Source organism: Phyllobates terribilis, unplaced genomic scaffold (genome assembly GCF_046119375.1).
Source record: "Phyllobates terribilis strain yellow unplaced genomic scaffold, ASM4611937v1 Scaffold_11__3_contigs__length_659146591, whole genome shotgun sequence".
Classification (NCBI taxonomy): domain Eukaryota; kingdom Metazoa; phylum Chordata; class Amphibia; order Anura; family Dendrobatidae; genus Phyllobates; species Phyllobates terribilis.
Window position 1 is genome coordinate 431,262,138 of NW_027362771.1, and position 19,582 is coordinate 431,281,719.

The following is a 19,582-nucleotide window of genomic DNA, read 5'->3' on the forward strand; positions in this document are numbered from 1 at the left end:
TCCAGTATTTCACAATCCAGCAGTTTATTACACTTCACTACTGCTTATCACCGAGTCCAACTCAGTGGCTCGCCGACATACACATATAATGTCCAGGAGCCTTTCAAGTGGCAGACAGACCCACTTGGCTCCAGTTACAGCCTTCAGTAAAGTCACTTATATCAATGTCCATATAATGCAGTGTTTTACCTTTGCCAAGTTTTAGCTGCTTCAGTCAGATTTGTTCTGCCACCACTTGTGGCTTTACGGCTTCCCAGATGGGGGTCTCCAGCCCTCGTTCCTTCAAAGGCTACTGGTATGTTTTCTCACCTAACATACAGCCTCTGCCTTCCAAGACGTTTGCCTTCCAAGCCTCTGGCCCTCCAAGGCTACTGGTATCACTTACACATAAGGATTCAGCTTCTGCCTTTCAGGCTTCACCAGGCTTCACTAGGCCTCACTAGGCCTCACTAAGCCTCTCCAGGCTAAGGTGTCCCACACACGGGAACAAGCCTCACGCCTTACACACCTGTCTCAAATCTACCAGGGTTTAAATATCATCTAGTACACACACAGGACCTGTGCTGATGTCACAGTCATGTGGTCACACCTTCTGTGTGCACAGGACCTGTGCGATGTCACAGTCATGTTATCAGTCACCTGAGGGAGGTACATGGTCGGCCAAAACACACCCTGGTCCATTACAGTAATGCCGCAAGCCACTGCATTACACCTCACACAACTCTTATATACACATACAAAAGTTGCCAAGCGCATAACTGGAACAAAAGGTGAGGCACGCCACCAACAGGTAGCTGTGGATCACTCAACAAATCCAACTCCAAGAAGAAACATTGAAAAAAGGAGAAAACTGAGCAAGTATTGGTATAAAAGTCAAAAAAGTTTATTAAACATGAGTAAAAAGGTAAACCAGACAGTGAGATGAAAAGATCCACCACAAGGCATCAACCCCATATACAATAATATGACAGATAAATAGGATGTGCAATAGTAATGAGGTAAGTAGCCTCCTGGTGGAAACCCATATGTATTGCAACCTTCCTTATTGGCCAAATGGTTACAGCAAGTGCTGAAGCAAATAGTACAAAATGGTTAAAGCAATGGGGAAGAAACCTTACCTAAGTGGGATTGGAGACTGAGGCAGACCAAAAGGGGGTGATGAGACAATGCACCCGAAGCGCGTTTCGCTTGTTTTCAGGCACGCTTCCTCAAGGGCAAGATACCTTTGGCGTCCTGCATAGTGCCCTCAAAAAGCCCTAGTACGCAGTCACGTGACCGGAAAGGGAGTGCTCAAGCAGCGCAGGCGCTATATATATATATATATATATATATATATATATATATATATATATATATATATATATATATATATATATATATATATATATATATATATATATATATATATATATATATATATATATATATATATATATATATATATATACATACATACATACATACATACATACATACATACATACATACATACATACATACATACATACATATATATATTTTGCTATTTTTTTTTTTAAGCAGTTAATAGAGATAGGTGGATTGATTCACAGGACTCTGGTCCATCATCCGGGTCAGTAGTCTTGGGCCACTGGATGGTGGGCTTGTGAATCGCAGACCTTTTGGAATCCCCAGGGCTGCTTTTGATTTGTCAGGGCTGACGAAACGTCATTATTGAGGGATGTTGCACAGATGACGTCGCACCAAAACCATGCTGGGCATCTCGGAAGGTAAGAAATATTTATTGCACAAAAGTAATAAAACTATATAAATTAGGTCCAGTATAGGCATTTTATTTGTGCAACATATGGATAATGTAAAATTTAAAATGTTAAAATACAAATGCAGAATTGCTGTTGTTTTTTTTTCTATTTCTCCCCAGAATTAATTAAACTTAGGTAATAAGGTATATGTACCACAAAATACTCCTACTGACAAATCCAACTCATCCCGCATTAAACAAGCCCTGATACAGCAACATCAACGAAAATCTAAAAATATTATGGCTCCTGGAAAAAAAATGCTGTACCCTATAGGCATATAATAATAATAATAATAATTTTTATTTATATAGCGCCAACATATTCCGCAGCACTTTACAATTAAGTAGGTACAAGTACAAACAATAAAAACAATACAATGTAACACGTTTCAACAGTTACAGGAGTAGTGAGGGTCCTGCTCACAAGCTTACAATCTATAAGGAAATTGGGGGGACACAATAAGAAACAGTGGGGACACAATAGGTAGAAAGTGCTGTTAAGTACAGTCCATAAGGGTTTTCATATTAAGCTCCATGATCCGGTCATCTGTTTAAGTGCAGTTACCGTATGCTATTGGGTGCATGGAGGATCTGGAGACAGATGAATAGGCAGGAGCAGATTGTGATTAACATTTCGGAGGGAACAAGGGAGAGTTAGGTGAGTTGAGGTGATAGACTAAACAGATGTGTTTTTAAAGCACGCTTATAAACATGGGGGCTAGATATTAGTCGGATCATTTGGGGTAGTGCATTCCAGAAAGCTTTCGTAGCACGAGAGAAGTCTTGGAGACAGAGGTGCGAGGTTCGGATTATGGAGGATGTTAGTTTTAGATCAGTTGCAGAACGGAGGGCACGGGAAGGGTGATAGACAGAAATGAGGGAAGAGATATATGGTGGTGCAGAACTGTGGAGAGCTTTGTGGGTGAGAGAGATGAATTTGTATTGTATTTCGTAGCGAATTGGTAACCAGTGCAATGACTGGCACAGGGTAGAGGCGTCGGTGACGCAGCCAGATAGAAATACGACCCTGGCTGCTGCATTGAGGACGGATGGGAAAGGAGAGAGTTTGGTTAGAGCAGGGGTGGGAAACCTCAGGCCTGAGGGCTATTTACGGCCCGCAATGACCTTTTCTCCGACTTCCAGGAAGATTCCTAAGGACCACAGTGCTTGGGCCGGCAGCTGTGTTTTGATGGCCACCAGCCTTTTAATTTCTTCTTAATCTGTGAGCACGCACACGCAGCATTCACTACAGCATGCTAAGACGCGTGCAATGAAAGATTACGTCCAGACACCAGTGCCAGTGTCAAGACTTACTTTGTGAGTGGACCTAGTGCACAATTTGTACAGCTTGAACATCCAAATGGCCCTTAGCAGAAAGAAGGTTCCTCACCCCCGGGTTAGAGGGAGATCAATATAAAGAGAGTTGCAGTAGTCGAGATGAGAGTGAATAAGATCGACAGTAAGAGTTTTTGCAGTTTCAAAGCTGAGAAAAGGTCGGATTCTGAAGATGTTTTTAAGGTGCAGGTGACATGAGCAAGTGAGCGATTGGATATGGGGAAGAAAGGAAAGTTCTGTGTCAAATATAGACAGTGGGCTTGCTGCTTGGGAGTTATGGTTCCACTACCCAAGGAAATTGCAAAGTCGGGTATAGGTCGGTTAGTAGAGGGAGTAAACACAAGGAGTTCAGTTTTGGAGAGATTCAGTTTCAGCTAGAGGGAGGACATGATGTTAGAGACAGCAGAAAGACAATCCCTGGTATTTTGTATTAAAGTGGGGGTGATGTCCGGAGAAGAGGTGTATAGTTGGTTGTCATCAGCATAGAGATGATGCTGGAAACCAAATCTGCTGATGGCTTGTCCAATAGAGGCAGTATATAAGGAGAAGAGGAGGGGGCCTAGGACTGAGCCTTGAGGAACCCCAATAGTAAGGGGAATATTAGAGGAAGATATGGCAAAAGATACCGGGAGAGAACGGTATCCTTGAGGCCAATAGAGTGGAGCATAGTGAAGAGGAGCTGGTGATCCACAGTGTCGAATGCTGCAGAGAGATCCAGGAGAATCAGCAAGGAATAGTGACCATTGGATTTTGCTGTTAGTAGATCATTAGAGACTTTAGTAAAGACAGTTTCAGTAGAGTGTGAAGAGCTAAACCAGATTATAAAGGATCGAGAAGAGAGTTATCTGAGAGATAGCAGATGAGACAGGAGTGGACCAAGTGTTCCAGGCGTTTAGAGATGAAGGGAATATTAGAGAGTGGTCTGTAGTTAGCAGTGCAGTTCTGGCCCAGGGATGGTTTTTTAAGTAAAGGGGTTATGATTGCATGTTTGAATGAAGAGGGAAAGATACCCGAAGAAAGAGAGAGGTTAAATATTTTAGTTAGGTGAGTAGTGACAGCTGGGGAGAGGGACTGAAGGAGAGGTGAGGGAATAGGGTCACTGTTGCAGGTTGTAGGGTGAGAAGAAGCTAGTAGTCTGGCTTCTGTGACAGGCTCGAAGATGGAAAGTGAACTTGAGGTGTGGAGGGAAGGGGATCCAGGCTCTGAAGGGATTGTGCAAAAATGTATTGATGGATATGATTGATTTTTTGTAGGAAATAAGTGGCCAGATCGCCAGCACTTAGGTTGGTAATAGGGGTCTGTACTTTAGGGCTCAGGAGGGAGTAGAAGGTTTCTGAGTCATTTTGGATTGTTGGCTAGAGATGTGATGAGGGTGGTAAAGTAGACTTGTTTAGTAAGATGGAGAGCAGAGTTATAAGTTTTCAGCATGAACTTATAGTGGATGAAGTCTTCTGCTGAAAGTGATTTTCTCCACAGACGCTTGGCGAACCTTGACCAAAGCTGGAGAAAAAGTGTTTGCAACGTGTGCCAGAGCTGCCGTCTATGCCAGGTCATTCTGTGTGTAGCAGGTGCTGCTTCATCCAGTGCACTCTGAAATGTATTGTTATAATGTGACAATGCTGAGTCTGGACAGGAGAGGGAGTAGATGGGAGATTAAAGAACTGTCGATTGTTCATAAGCTGCTGGGTATTGATGGCACGTAGATTTCTGTGTGTATGGTAAGTGGGGGTGTCTTGGGTTTTGAGACAGTTCTTGACAGAGAAGGAAAGAAGGTTGTGGTCAGAGAGTGGGAGAGGGGAGTTAGTAAAGTCATGCAGTGAGCAGAGTCTTGAGAAGACCAGGTCCAGAGTATTCCCTTCTTCATTTGTTAGCTAGTAAGCTGTGAAAGGCCAAAGGAGGAAGTTAGAGAAAGAAGATGAGAGTCAAATGAGGAGAGCGGCTCATCAATGGGGATGTTAAAATTTCCCATGATGAGAGTGGGAATATCACAGGATAGGAAGAGTGGAAGCTAAGTGGCAAAGTGATCCAGAAACTGACGGGAGGAGCCTGGAGGGCGATACACAACAGCCTCTCGTAGGGAGAAGGGTTTGAAGAGTCTAACAGTGGACTTCAAAGGAAGGAAACATAAGTGATGGAACTGGGGGGATTATGGGTGAGTCCTTAATACGTTAATTTATCCTTTACTATCTATGTTACTTATATTCTCGTTAGTACATACATATAGCTTAGTTTATACATACCATGCGAACAAGACGCAGATGTACATAATGCAGGCTCCAATAATAGCAATAGATGTATCTTCTGTTTGTAGCCCGTTTCTGCTGATGCTTGGGAAACACACTGTGATATTCTGGCCTCTGTACTGAACTGGGAAAAAAACATAAAAAAACATAAAACATCAAAATCTAACTATGACACATCACACGTAAGCGTGTGCACCAAATTGTTGCATTATGGTGATGGATATGGAAAACAACAATGATCGTCCTATGATTAAGGGTGTTGTATACACCAGAAACACATCAGCTTTCTGAGGTTTCATTTTAGCATGTTTTAGTTTTTTCTTCAATAAAGAACAATTTTTAGTTATTTCCTGTTGGATGTGCCAGTGGATTTCCCTTTTCTTTTTCATAAAAAGTAGTGGCCAACTCCTTTAAGCTACAAGTCTGCAATTACTCTATGTGGCTGCAGACTTGTGAATCCTCACATCATGTGCACTGCGTACTGTGAGAATTCTCCGATGCTCAGAGGGGGCAGTCATGTGAATGCAAGTATGCGATATGAATACTTCCAACCACATTCCAATAGATTGTTTCCCGTCTCACTTACATTGAGCAAGGTCACACCCTTGCATACATGCGATCACATGACTGCCAGATCCTGGTGCCACCACCAGAAAATCCTCACTGCACGCAGTGCTTGCCTTGTGAGGATTCACAAGTCTGCAGCCACATAGAGTGACAGCAGACTTGTAACTTAAGACCGGACAACCCTTTCTGGAATCTTCATACGTGCCTCTACAGTCGAGTCAAGCTATCTGATGAAATCTTTGTGTGAATAATGGTACATAGAGGCAACCTAGAAACGATGTCGCAAGAGTTATGGAGTCAGAATAGCCACCACATGGATAGATCTGAACAGATCGTTGGCAGAAGGTAGGGTAATATCTATGTTTCAATGTTTCATTTTTAACAGTGTTGAATGAATCTGACATTTTTAGGACGATAATGAAGAAAATATTTATTTGTGTCATCCAACGTAGTGTACTGTAAGAAATGACATTTCAGTCTCAATGACCTTTATTTTATCAAGACGCACATTTACTTCAATGGCTGTCGCTCTATACAAAGCGTCTACTGTGAAGGATGGTGGGATGTAATGGCATCTTACAATCATCATGTAAGCACAAACAAAAGAGTTACACCCCACCAGCTAGCTGGTAAGCTACTACAAGAAGACCCCCTGTGGATCCAAGCCATGCGGTCTCCTTTGTTTCAGACAGCTACAATTCCATATTGAGTTATGGAAATACTATACACCCTAGCCATACATTGAATAGATTTACGTGATCCCCAGGACATGGCAAATGTCCACCTGTGACTCAACCCAGACTAGCACATAGGGATAGGGAGATACATAGCACAACTATTCTGAAACTGATAACATGGCTGTGTTTAGTCTCCCTGTGTAGCATGGGCCCGGCTGGAAACGATGACACCAGAATGGCCTCCCTAGGACCATCCTATGACCCATCTGAATTTTTGGAGTTATTATCTGCCAGAGACACAGGGAGGGGATTCAGGTTCAGCCCAGGGGGCATGAGGGGAGTGCCCCAGGGGGGTTAAATGCTCCTGCAGATCTTGGTCTAGTGCTTTTTGCTCTGGGAGGTCGTGACGATATATCGTGTGGGGAGAAGTCACGCAACCGAGGGAACCACAAGCCTCCCATGTGGCAGCTCCTCTCCCACAAGCCAGGCCTTTCATCTGACTGGTAACTGACTCATAATATCTGCATACTTTTGTACAATTACTATTGTATTTGCATCTCTGACCATTATATACAGTACGGACCAAAAGTTTGGACACACCTTCTCATTTAAAGATTTTTCTGTATTTTCATGACTATGAAAATTGTACATTCACACTGAAGGCATCAAAACTATGCATTAACACATGTGGAATTATATACTTAACAAAAAAGTGTGAAACAACTGAAAATATGTCTTATATTCTAGGTTCTTTAAAGTAGCCACCTTTTGCTTTGATGACTGCTTTGCACACTTTTGGCATTCTCTTGATGAGCTTCAAGAGGTAGTCACCGGAAATGGTTTTCACTTCACAGGTGTGCCCTGTCAGGTTTAATAAGTGTGATTTCTTGCCTTATAAATGGGGTTGGGACCATCAGTTGTGTTGTGCAGAAGTCTGGTGGATACACAGCTAATAGTCCTACTGAATAGACTGTTAGAATTTGTATTATGGCAAGTAAAAAGCAGCTAAGTAAAGAAAAATGAGTGGCCATCATTACTTTAAGAAATGAAGGTCAGTCAGTCCGAAAAATTGGGAAACTTTGAAAGTGTCCCCAAGTGCAGTTGCAAAAACCATCAAGAGCTACAAAGAAACTGGCTCACATGAGGACCGCCCCAGGAAAGGAACACCAAGAGTCACCTCTGCTTCTGAGGATAAGTTTATCCGAGTCACCAGCCTCAGAAATCGCAGGTTAACAGCAGCTCAGATTAGAGACCAGGTCAATGCCACACAGAGTTCTAGCAGCAGACACATCTCTACAACAACTGTTAAGAGGAGACTTTGTGCAGCAGGCCTTCATGGTAAAATAGCTGCTAGGAAACCACTGCTAAGGACAGGCAACAAGCAGAAGAGACTTGTTTGGGCTAAAGAACACAAGGAATGGACATTAGACCAGTGGAAATCTGTGCTTTGGTCTGATGAGTCCAAATTTGAGATCTTTGGTTCCAACCACCGTGTCTTTGTGAGACGCAGAAAAGGTGAACGGATGGACTCTACATGACTAGTTCCCACCATGAAGCATGGAGGAGGAGGTGTGATGGTGTGGGGGTGCTTTGCTGGTGACTCTGTTGGGGATTTATTCAAAATTGAAGGTATACTGAACCAGCATGGCTACCACAGCATCTTGCAGCAGCAAGCTATTCCATCCGGTTTGCGTTTAGTTGGACCATCATTTATTTTTCAACAGGACAATGACCTCAAACACACCTCCAGGCTGTGTAAGGGCTATTTGACCAAGAAGGAGAGTGATGGGGTGCTACGCCAGATGACCTGGCCTCCACAGTCACCAGACCTGAACCATATCGAGATGGTTTGGGGTGAGCTGGACCGCAGAGTCAACTCTCTGGGAAATCCTTCAAGATTGTTGGAAGACCATTTTCAGTGACTGCCTCTTGAAGTCATCAAAGCAAAAGGTGGCTACTTTGAAGAACCTAGAATATAAGACATATTTTCAGTTGTTTCACACTTTTTTGTTAAGTATATAATTCCACATGTGTTAATTCATAGTTTTGATGCCTTCAGTGTGAATGTACAATTTTCATAGTCATGAAAATACAGAAAAATCTTTAAATGAGAAGGTGTGTCCAAACTTTTGGTCTGTACTGTATGTATAACCCTTGTGTATATAGTGTATTGTCTAGTGTGCCCTTAAGACGATTAAATATATAATTTAACCTTGTGCTGCTCTTTTATCACGATCCACAAATCCACACGTCCGTTGTTTGGTTAATTCTCATGCTACCGGGCTGGTTTCTGCCCCGATATAATTCCCATTAACGGACCAGGGCTTATATCGAATTGGAACTGGTGGCGGCTCTACCAGGCTAATAAGGTTCTGTTTTCACTGGGGCTAGTGGAAGGGGCCTCTCAGGGGTGTGAGCAAGTGTTGTGCCGCGTTAGTGACTGTGTGGGCCACCTGCTCTCACTCCCTGTGCCTTCCTGAACCCGTGCTGACAGAGAGTGTCTGTGTAAAACTGTACCAATCTGACCTTACATATCCTCGGGGAAGGGGGTGCAGAACGTCACGTTGGTGCAAAGTGCGGATCCATATCACATGATCCGTCTGACATAATAGCGACGTCAGGCAGGAGGCACAGTGGAGATCCTTCACACCTACTAACTTGACTACATACAGCTTTCACTGCTCCATCCAACACCCGTGCTTATCTGATGAAAGTCATTGAGATTTAAACGTCACATTTCTTACACTACAGTTCTTTGGATGGCGGAGAAAAATATTTTCTTCTTCTTCTTCCTAAAAATGCCGGGTTCATTCGATACTGTTATTTATGGGGTGGGACCCTATCCGGGCAGCTATATACCCCAGGAGTATTTCCTTTTAATTTTTAAACAAATATTTGCAAATCTTTATAACTTTGTAAGAGGCATCATCTGGGCTGCAACTAAGATATGGGAAAACCATGGGAAGTAACGAAGTTGCTGGTTTGCAAGTAGAACATGATATCAGAACGGATAAAAAATGGTGACAAAATAAATGATAAGGAAAGGATGCAAAGAGAAAGTCATACAGAGGAAACAGCAGCCTCAGGCAAGGAAATTAATGTGAAAAGGAATAGAAAGAAGACTGTTCTGCTGGTTGTGAACTTGTCCTGTGGCAGAATGGCCAAGTTTCAGTATAATGTGTTGACAATCACTGTTTGATCTATCTGGGAGACTGATATAAAACCCCCACCGTGAATACAATCCCCATTATTACCAAGAATAGGGAAGGGGATGTCATTGTCATCTCATACAGACACATATAAACAGGCTGACAGCCCTACAATACAAAGGTTCAACCAAGGACATGGCAAGTGCATGAAACCACAATTAGTTCTTGTACACACAGGATAAAAGGGATCGACAGTGGAAAGTGGTCATCTGTATGACTATTTATTTATTTTAAGCAACCTTCAGCGCGATCTTGAGCCATGTCGACTTGATGGACGACCGATCTTGTGCAAGCCTAGATAGGTCCACCAGGGTCTTCTCTACCGTTATTTTGATAGTTTTATAAACACTAGAAAGCATTTGCTATGATTTTATGGGGGGAACTTTTCCTAATGCAATTTTCCATTCAATCAATATGGTAAAATGAGATAAATGAATGCTGCAGTCTAGATCAATTCAATTTAGATTTCCACTGACCTCTCTCTGGAGGCCGACTGGACAGGGCTGAAAAGGTAAGGTATGTGACATAGCAGCTAATGATTGAGGCTTGTAGCAGTCCTGATCGAGGTTGCTCTGCAAAACGAAAAACAAGTATTACTATTATATACCTATTCATATAATGGAAATGACAGGTACGCTGTAAAGCAATGTATAAAGCATAGTATCATTCCAATATCATGGCTTCTAAACAGGAAAAATCCTTGTACTCTTGAAACAGCAGGGGATGCAACATCAAATGTACGGATATTCAAAGCCCCCTTTGGAACAAATGTCATGATACAAGTAAACCATTCACATGCTAAGTAGGCAAAGTCATGACCTCACATGGCCCCACTATATGATTTGTGCCAATGGGATTCCTAGAAGGTATGCTGGGAGCGGTGGGCCCTTATGGGATTTAGAAGAATAGTTTATACATAAATCTAGTCTGCTTATTTCTTTGCAAGTTCAGAGGGCAAGAAGTTATCAGACTGACCCAAACAGCTGGAGATCTGCAGCTATCATTCACACTGCTGAGGAAGAACACAGCTTGTCATGGGATTATATACATATAGGATCTCAGACATAAACACTATTCTAAAAAGTGTCAGTGGTGCCTATACAATCATTCAGATTCCCTGTTATTCTCCAAGATCAGGCTTTAAAATAAAAGACATGTGGTGCACGAGGCCCAGGGCGTGGAGTTTTGCATATTTTTTGTAAAACCATTACATTGAAATATTGTTATATTCTTATAATAACTATCATTGAATTTACAACTAAAAATTCTAAAAATAATGTAATGAGAAAGGCACTACAATAGTAGCACTGGTTCCTTGTAGCCTTGGTGTCCTGGTGTAACAGAGTGTAAAGATGACTAGCATCCCCTGAAGATGTTATCATTAAAGTGAAGTGTAATGTCAATACAATTTTTGATTGCAGAATTGTATAATAAAGTGTACTATGATGACTTATGCTAGCTGAGTGGGTTTTAGTAACTGACTAGAGCAGGGATGTCAAACTCAAATACACAGAGGGCAAAAATTAAAAACTTGGACAAAGTCGTGGGCCAACTTCCTCAATTGAGGAAGTTTTTCCTTATGATCAAATATGGAAACAAACTTAAAGGGGTTGCCCCACAAACATTTTAATTAATAAATCTTGAGACAGACCATATGTTCGGAGCATTGGGTATTTCCTCGCAGGCAAGGGCTAACATAGAAACCATGGGGTCCCATAGCAGAAGTTCTAATTGGGCCCCACACCCCCCTCCAAAAAAAACAACAACTTAATATACGGTGGGTCACAGAAGAGCATGTCTCACAACTTTGCAGCCCTTACAAAGTAATTTTCCTCCTGTCGAAGCCCCTAGATTGCCCTTTCATTGCCCCCATAAAGTATGATGCCAACAAAAGTGCCCCCCAAACACAGTATGATACCCCCACAGTGAATTCCTCCACAGTACACTCTACATGCACAGTATGACAACTCTACTGTACCCCCCTCAATTCCCCTGGAAAAGTATGGTGACCCCACCACAGTATCATGCCCCAACTGTGATCCCCATACAGTCCTCCACACAGTATAATGGGCCCACATAGTCCTCCATACAGTATAATGGCAGCACATAGTCCTTCATACAGCATAATGGGCCCACATAGTCCTCCATACAGTATTATGGCCCCCACATAGTCCTCCATACAGAATAATGGGCCTCACATAGTCCTCCATACAGAATAATGGGCCTCACATAGTCGTTCCATAGAGTATAACGAGCCCCACATAGTTCTCCATACAGTATAATGGCCCTACATAGTCCTCCATACAGTACAATGGGCCCCATATAGTCCTCCATACAGGATAATGGCCCCAAATAGTCCTCCATACAGAATAATGAACCCACATAGTTCTCCATAGAGAATAATGGGCCCTACATAGTGCTCCATGCAGTATAATGGGCCCCACATAGTCCTCCATACAGTATAATGGACCTCACATAGTCCTCCATACAGTATAATGTCTCCCACATAGTCGTTCCATAGAGTATACTGAGCCCCACATAGTCCTTCATACAGAATAATGGTCCCACATAGTCCTCCATACAGTATAATGTGCCCCATATAGTCCTCCATACAGGATAATGACCCCACATAGTCCTCCCATACAGTATAACGGCCTCATAGTCTTCCATACAGTATAATGGCCTCACATAGTCCTCCATACAGTATAATGACCCCCACATAGTCCTCCATACAGTATAATGGCCCCCACATAGTCCTCCATACAGTATAATGCCCCCACATAGTCCTTTATATGGCATCGCAGGCCAAATAGTTAATCACCCTGACGGACAGATTTGGCCCACGGGCCAGCGTTTGACATATATGGACTACAGAAAACCTATAATATGACACCTGGACAATAATATATAAAATATAACATTTATTATTAATATATTAAAAACAATGAAAAATACATAAATATAATAAGGGAAGGGAAGCAACACAAACAAAGGTCACCGGGATTTGACAGCTATAGTACAAAAAATGTTCACTAATGAATCAAATTTAGTCACGTGCTGCAAATATATAAAAGATCCGCACTGCAATTAATCATGTGAGGTTTACATAAGATACAAAGTGTTAGTAGATAGACTCACAGTGCAAAACAATCAATGAGGCAGCAGAGTGTATAATAAGACAGAGTGTAAGTTGATACAAATAACAGAGCTGTACTGACCCGTAAGACCTGAATCCAACGCGCGTTTCGCCTGGGCTTTAACGAGGATCAGAAATAAATTGTAAATGACTTGCTTGGCTGTTAATGGCCAAGTGGTTTTTACAAAATCATCCAGTCATAAAGGTGCCTTACATTTTCTGAGATCAAGAAGCAGGTAGATGTATGGGTTAGTCAATGCAGGAAATTTTGCAGTCAAAGCACTAAGAAAACCATAGATATATGATAGCTCCCCCATAAACATTGTAAGGGGAAATTAGCATCCGCCAGGAACCTCGGCCACTCCTTGTCCCACTTTAAAATCTCATAGGGGAAAAAAATCTCACTATGCAAAACCCTGTTTTCCGCAATTGGAGATAAAGTGGCAGTTAAGTTGTTCTCTCATTCGATTTTGTGTCATGTAATTTTGGCGCTAGCTGCTGAATTGAGGTTAGGTGGTCAAAAAATAGAATCTCTAGGAAAACCTACCTTATAGTTCTCAACTACAAAACTATATATATATATCTATATGTACATACAGTTCCGTTCAAAAGTTTGGACACATTGTTTATGCAATGGTTTTCCTTGTCCTTATAGGAATGTGCACATTGTAGATTCAGACTGAAGGAAGGAAGACTATGTGGGGTCACATACGGAATCAAGAAGTAAAGAAACTTGTGAAACAAACCAAAATTAGTGTTAAGCCTTAAATTTCTCAAGGTTTTACACCCCTTGGCATTTTCTCAAGGAGCTTCATCAGGTTGTCAGGAGTTCCCTAGGGGGTGATGTGCACTTGTTTGCAGCTTTGCCTTCACGCTACAGTTCGACTCATCCCAAACCATTTGAATTTGGTTGAGTTCGAGTAATTGTGGAGGCCATTTCATCTGATGCAGCACTCGATCCCCGGGTGCTTTGAATTTGGAATAAATCTGTTGCATCGGCGTCTCTGCCTCCTGCTAGGCAGAGACGCCGTCCCTCTCACCTTCCTGTTCAGCGCGCAGCGTCCTCCAGCGCTCCTTCCCTCGCTGCTGCCGGCACGCGCTCCTTCCCGGGCACCGTGCTTGGGGCGCGCGCGCGCTCCCCTTCTCTTAAAGGGGCCGCGCGCGTCGTCCTAAGGAGTCCCCAGCCAATTGCCGGAGGACTTCCCATATATAAGGCACCTCCTTCAAAATGGAGGTGCCCGAGCAAAGTTGTTTGCACTGTGTCTGATCTGTGCTTCAGCCCTCAGGTCCCGCTGCTAGCCTGACTTCTCGTCCTGCCTGCCAGCCTGTTATCTGTCCGTTACCTGCCGAGCCTGCCAGCCTGCTCACCTGGAGCGCTCACCTGTTACCTGCCTTGGCTATCTGTCCGCTCACCTGGGAGCATCCGCCTGCCTTGTCTGTCAGACCGCTCACCTGGGAGTGCCCACCTGTTACCTGCCAGTTACCTGCCTCGTCTGTCTGCCGGCTCACCTGGGAGCGCCCACCAGTTACCGGCCAGTTACCCGCCTCATCTGTCTGCCCGCTCACCTGGGAGCACCAGCCCGTTTCCTGCCAGCCTGCCTGGAGACCCTGCCGTCACTTACTGTGACCACCTTCCTGGTAAACCTAAAGACTGCTACTTGCCCTGCTTTCTCGAACTGTGACCACCTGTCTGCTACCAGAGACTTCCGCCTGCTTGCCATGTCCATCTGCCATACCGGTCAGTCCCAGCCATCTGACCCGTGGGAGCCACCTGCTCTCTTACAAGGTCGTCCCCAGAGTACCACCTGGTCCCTCAGCCCGGATCCTCCCTGATCACGGTGTCGTTAGCTGCCGTACGACCAGGGTCGGTTCGGGTGGATACTTAGTCACGCCCCTCTGGGTCCCTCCTTGCACCTCGGCACAGAGGTTCCACCACCCGGACCCGTAACAGTTTGCTCGGGCCATGGAACCCAGTGGCACCCAAGCTCCCTCGCTCTCTGACCTATACCAGGAAGTCTCCCATTAGAGATCCCAGCAGGAGTCCATCCTGAACCACCTGCGGAATGTCAACTCCCGCCTGGACACACTGACTGCTTCACCAGCAACCACCGCTAGTTGCACGACTCGCACCCCGGCAGTGCCGCTGCCCATCAATACCATGGCATCCTGCTCCGGACCCCGGCTTTCTGCACCTCCTCGTTTCGGAGGCGACCCCGCTCAAGCTCGGGGCTTCATAAACCAGTGCACCCTGCACTTTGAACTCTTGGCACATCACTTTACCACTGACCGGGCCAAAGTGGCTTTCATCATGTCCCATCTCACTGGGGAAGCACTGGCTTGGCTAAATCCCCTGTGGGAGAGAGGGGATCCCCTAGTATCCAACTTGTCAGCTTTCATCACTGCTTTCCGGAAAGTCTTCGATGAACCGGGACGAAAGACCTCGTCAGCCTCCTCTCTGCTACGTCTCCGCCAAGGGAGTCTCACCGTAGGCCAATATGCCATACGGTTCCGTACCCTCGCTTCTGAGCTTGCCTGGGATAACGAGGCCCTGCTGTCCGTCTTCTGGGAGGGTCTTTCCGGTCGGATTAAAGATGAACTTGCCGGTCGGGACATCCCTACCACCCTGGACGACCTGGTGTCACTTGCTACCCGGATTGACATCCGGTTCCAGGAACGTACCAAGGAAACCACCCGTGAGAGAAGGTTTCCCCGCCTTGCTCCTAACTTCCAGAGACCAGTCTCTTCTTCAGTCACTTCCCGGGCGCACTCACCCGAGCCCATGCAGGTCGATCAGACCAAGTTGGTCAAATCCTGCCAGGAGTCACGCCGGGCCGAGGGGAGCTGTTTCTATTGTGGCAGCAAGGAGCACCTGATCCGTTCCTGCCCGGAGAGGCCGGGAAACGCCGGTGTCTAGGATCGCTCGGAGAGGTCGTCCTAGACAAAAGTAAGTCCTCTCCCTCCCTGACTTTGTCTGTCTCTCTCTCCTGGGGAGAGGATCGGCACTTTGAAATCGCTCACCTGGACTCTGGAGCGGCTGGGAACCTCATCTCCCAGTCCTTAGTAGAGAGATACCGTATTCCCACCAAGCCTCTCACTGGACCTTTGTCAGTTGCCTCCGTGGATGGTAAACTCCTTCCAGTACCCATCCTGCTCGTCACTGAACTCTTAACTCTGCAGGTGGGAATGCTGCACTCTGAGAAGATCTCCTTCCATGTGCTATCCGGACTCTCTCACTCCCTGTTGCTAGGTCTACCTTGGCTCCAGACACATGAACCCGTATTGAACTGGCGTTCCGGCGAAGTACTCTGGTGGGGTCCTGACTGCCATAAGACCTGCCTGGTTCCGGTCCGCCCAGCTCGCCCTCCGCCTACTCCAGCTAATCTACCCGGTCTCCCGGCTCCATACTGGCTCTATGCGGACGTCTTCGGTAAAAAGGAAGCAGAGACGTTGCCACCCCATAGGCCATATGACTGCCCGATCGACCTGGTACCTGGCGCCACTCCTCCCCGTGGGCGTATCTACCCGTTGTCTGCGGCCGAAACCCAGGCCATGTCTGAATACATTGAAGAAAATCTGGCTAGGGGATTTATCCAAAAATCTACCTCCCCTGTTGGAGCCGGATTCTTCTTTGTCAAAAAGAAAGATGGCTCGTTACGTCCCTGTATTGACTACAGAGGACTCAATCTAATCACTGTAAAAAACAAATACCCCCTGCCGCTCATCTCCGAATTATTTGACCATCTCAAGGGCGCCAGGATCTTCTCCAAGCTGGATCTACGAGGAGGGTATAACCTGGTCCGTATCCATCAAGGAGACGAGTGGAAGACAGCATTCAATACCCGGGACGGTCACAATGAGTACCTTGTGATGCCCTTTGGTCTCTGTAACGCCCCCGCTGTCTTTCAAGAGCTGGTCAACGACATCTTCCGTGACCTCCTGCGTAGTGGTTTACCTGGATGATATCTTGGTCTTCTCTCTGGATCTCCCCACACACCGGAGGGATGTTCGTCAGGTCCTGCTTAGGCTTCGGCAGAACCACCTCTATGCCAAATACGAGAAGTGCCTCTTCGACCAGACCTTCCTTTCATTCTTGGGCTATGTTATCTCCCAGACAGGTCTGCAAATGGATCCTGAGAAGCTCTCTTCTGTTCTAAAATGGCCCCGTCCAGAAGGTTTGAAGGCGATACAGCGATTCCTGGGCTTCGCCAATTACTATCGTGTTTTCATCCCACACTTCTCGTCCCGGACAGCTCCCATATCTGCGCTTACCCGTAAGGGGGCAAATCCCAAGGTATGGTCGCCTGAAGCCGAGGAGGCCTTCCTTTCCTTAAAGAGAGCCTTCGCCTCTGCCCCCATCCTGCATCGTCCAGACTGTAATAAACAATTCTACTTGGAGGTTGATGTCTCCTCCTCCGGAGCCGGAGCGGTACTCACTTAAAAATCTTCTACCGGGAGAATGGTAACCTGCGGCTTCTTCTCCAAAATCTTCTCCTCGTCTGAGCGCAACTACTCCATAGGAGACCGTGAATTGCTAGCCGTCAAATTGGCACTGGGGGAGTGGCGCTATCTGCTAGAAGGGGCTCGTTACCCGGTAATCATCTACACGGATCACAAAAACCTAGCATATCTCCAAAATGCCCAGAGACTCAATCCTCGCCAGGCCCGGTGGTCGTTGTTTTTTGCCCGCTTCGACTTCATTCTTCATTTCCGCCCGGCGGACAAGAACATCAAAGCTGATGCCTTGTCCCGGTCCTTCCTGTCCTCCGATCAAGAAGAGGAGCCTACGCACATCATTGACTCCTCCAAGGTGATGAATGTGGCCCCCTTGGATCTGACTCGTCTTCCACCCGGTAAGACGTTTGTAGCAATACCAGATCGGGAGAGGGTTCTTCGCTGGGGACATTCTTCTAAACTAGCTGGCCATGCTGGCCAAAAGAAGACCTCTCAGCTCATTACCCGGCATTACTGGTGGCCTACCCTGCATAAGGACGTTGTAGACTTCGTCGCGGCCTATTCATCCTGTGCCCGTAACAAAGTTCCCAGACATCTACCAGCTGGCCATCTCCTGCCCCTGCCCGTACCTGCTGCTCCATGGCAGCACATTGCTATGGACTTTATCACTGATCTTCCTGTTTCTGCCGGTTGTACAGTCATTTGGGTGGTCGTTGACCGCTTTTCTAAAATGGCCCACTTCATTCCCCTGCCTGGTCTCCCATCTGCACCCGAGCTGGCAAAAGACTTTATCCGCCACATCTTCCGTCTCCATGGTCTACCCCTCCACATTGTGTCGGATCGTGGGGTTCAGTTCACCTCACGCTTCTGGAGAGCCACATGTAAGCTGCTAGACGTCACCCTGGATTTCTCCCCCGCTTACCACCCACAATCCAATGGTCAAGTGGAGCGGATCAATCAGATCCTGACCAGCTACCTCCGGCACTTCGTTAATGCCCACCATTCGGATTGGGTGGATCTCCTACCATGGGCCGAGTTCTCTTATAATAACCATGAGAGCGAATCCTCTTCCAAATCCCCGTTCTTTATAGTCGGAGGCCAACATCCCCGGATTCCAGTTCCTGTCTCCGCTTCTGTGGACAACCCTGCAGCAGAGTCTCTTGTCAGCGAATTTTCTTCTATTTGGGAGAGTACCAGGTCCGCTCTTCTTCTGTCCTCCGAGCAGATGAAGAGATATGCTGATAAGAGACGTCTGGATCCACCTAAATTCCGTCCGGGAGACAAGGTTTGGCTCTCTTCCAAATATGTGCGGCTCAAAGTACCCTCCTACAAGTTGGGTCCTCGGTTCATCGGACCCTTCGAAGTCCTCAGGCAAATTAACCCAGTGGCCTATAAATTAAAACTCCTGGCCACCCTACGTATTCCCAACTCCTTCCACGTATCCCTCCTCAAACCCGTTGTCCTTAACATTTTTTCCGACAATCCAGGTACTCCTCCTACTCCGGTTTCTGCTGAGGACGTCTTTGAAGTGGAGAGTATCCTGGCCACCAAGAGGGTAAGAGGGAGAACCTTTTTTCTGTTGGATTGGAAGGGGTTTGGTCCTGAGGATAGAACTTGGGAACCCAGGGAGAACATCAACGCCCCGCTTCTCCTTGAGAAATTTCTCTCTGGCCTAAAAAAGGGGGGGCCTAAAGGGGGGGTACTGTTGCATCGGCGTCTCTGCCTCCTGCTAGGCAGAGACGCCGTCCCTCTCACCTTCCTGTTCAGCCCGCAGCGTCCTCCAGCGCTCCTTGCCTCGCTGGTGCCCGAGCAAAGTTGTTTGCACTGTGTCTGATCTGTGCTTCAGCCCTCAGGTCCCGCTGTTAGCCTGACTTCTCGTCCTGCCTGCCAGCCTGTTATCTGTCCGTTACCTGCCGAGCCTGCCAGCCTGCTCACCTGGAGCGCTCACCTGTTACCTGCCTGTTACCTGCCTTGGCTATCTGTCCGCTCACCTGGGAGCATCCGCCTGCCTTGTCTGTCAGACCGCTCACCTGGGAGCGCCCACCTGTTACCTGCCTCATCTGTCTGCCGGCTCACCTGGGAGCGTCCACCAGTTACCGGCCAGTTACCCGCCTCGTCTGTCTGCCCGCTCACCTGGGAGCACCTGCCCGTTTCCTGCCAGCCTGCCTGGAGACCCTGTCGTC

General features: G+C 46.1%; 1 protein-coding gene across 1 annotated transcript in view; it reads right to left on the reverse strand.

The window, feature by feature from the left end:
- The window catches only part of SERINC4 (serine incorporator 4), a 95,321-nt gene that overhangs the window by 25,783 nt on the left and 49,956 nt on the right, over positions 1-19,582 (reverse strand). Inside the window, exons 7-8 of the mRNA XM_073653185.1 lie at positions 10,288-10,383; positions 5,356-5,482 (exon numbers count right to left, since the gene is read on the reverse strand). Of these exons, the coding sequence (XP_073509286.1) occupies positions 5,356-5,482; positions 10,288-10,383 (223 nt within the window). The remainder of the gene's footprint in view (positions 1-5,355; positions 5,483-10,287; positions 10,384-19,582) is intronic.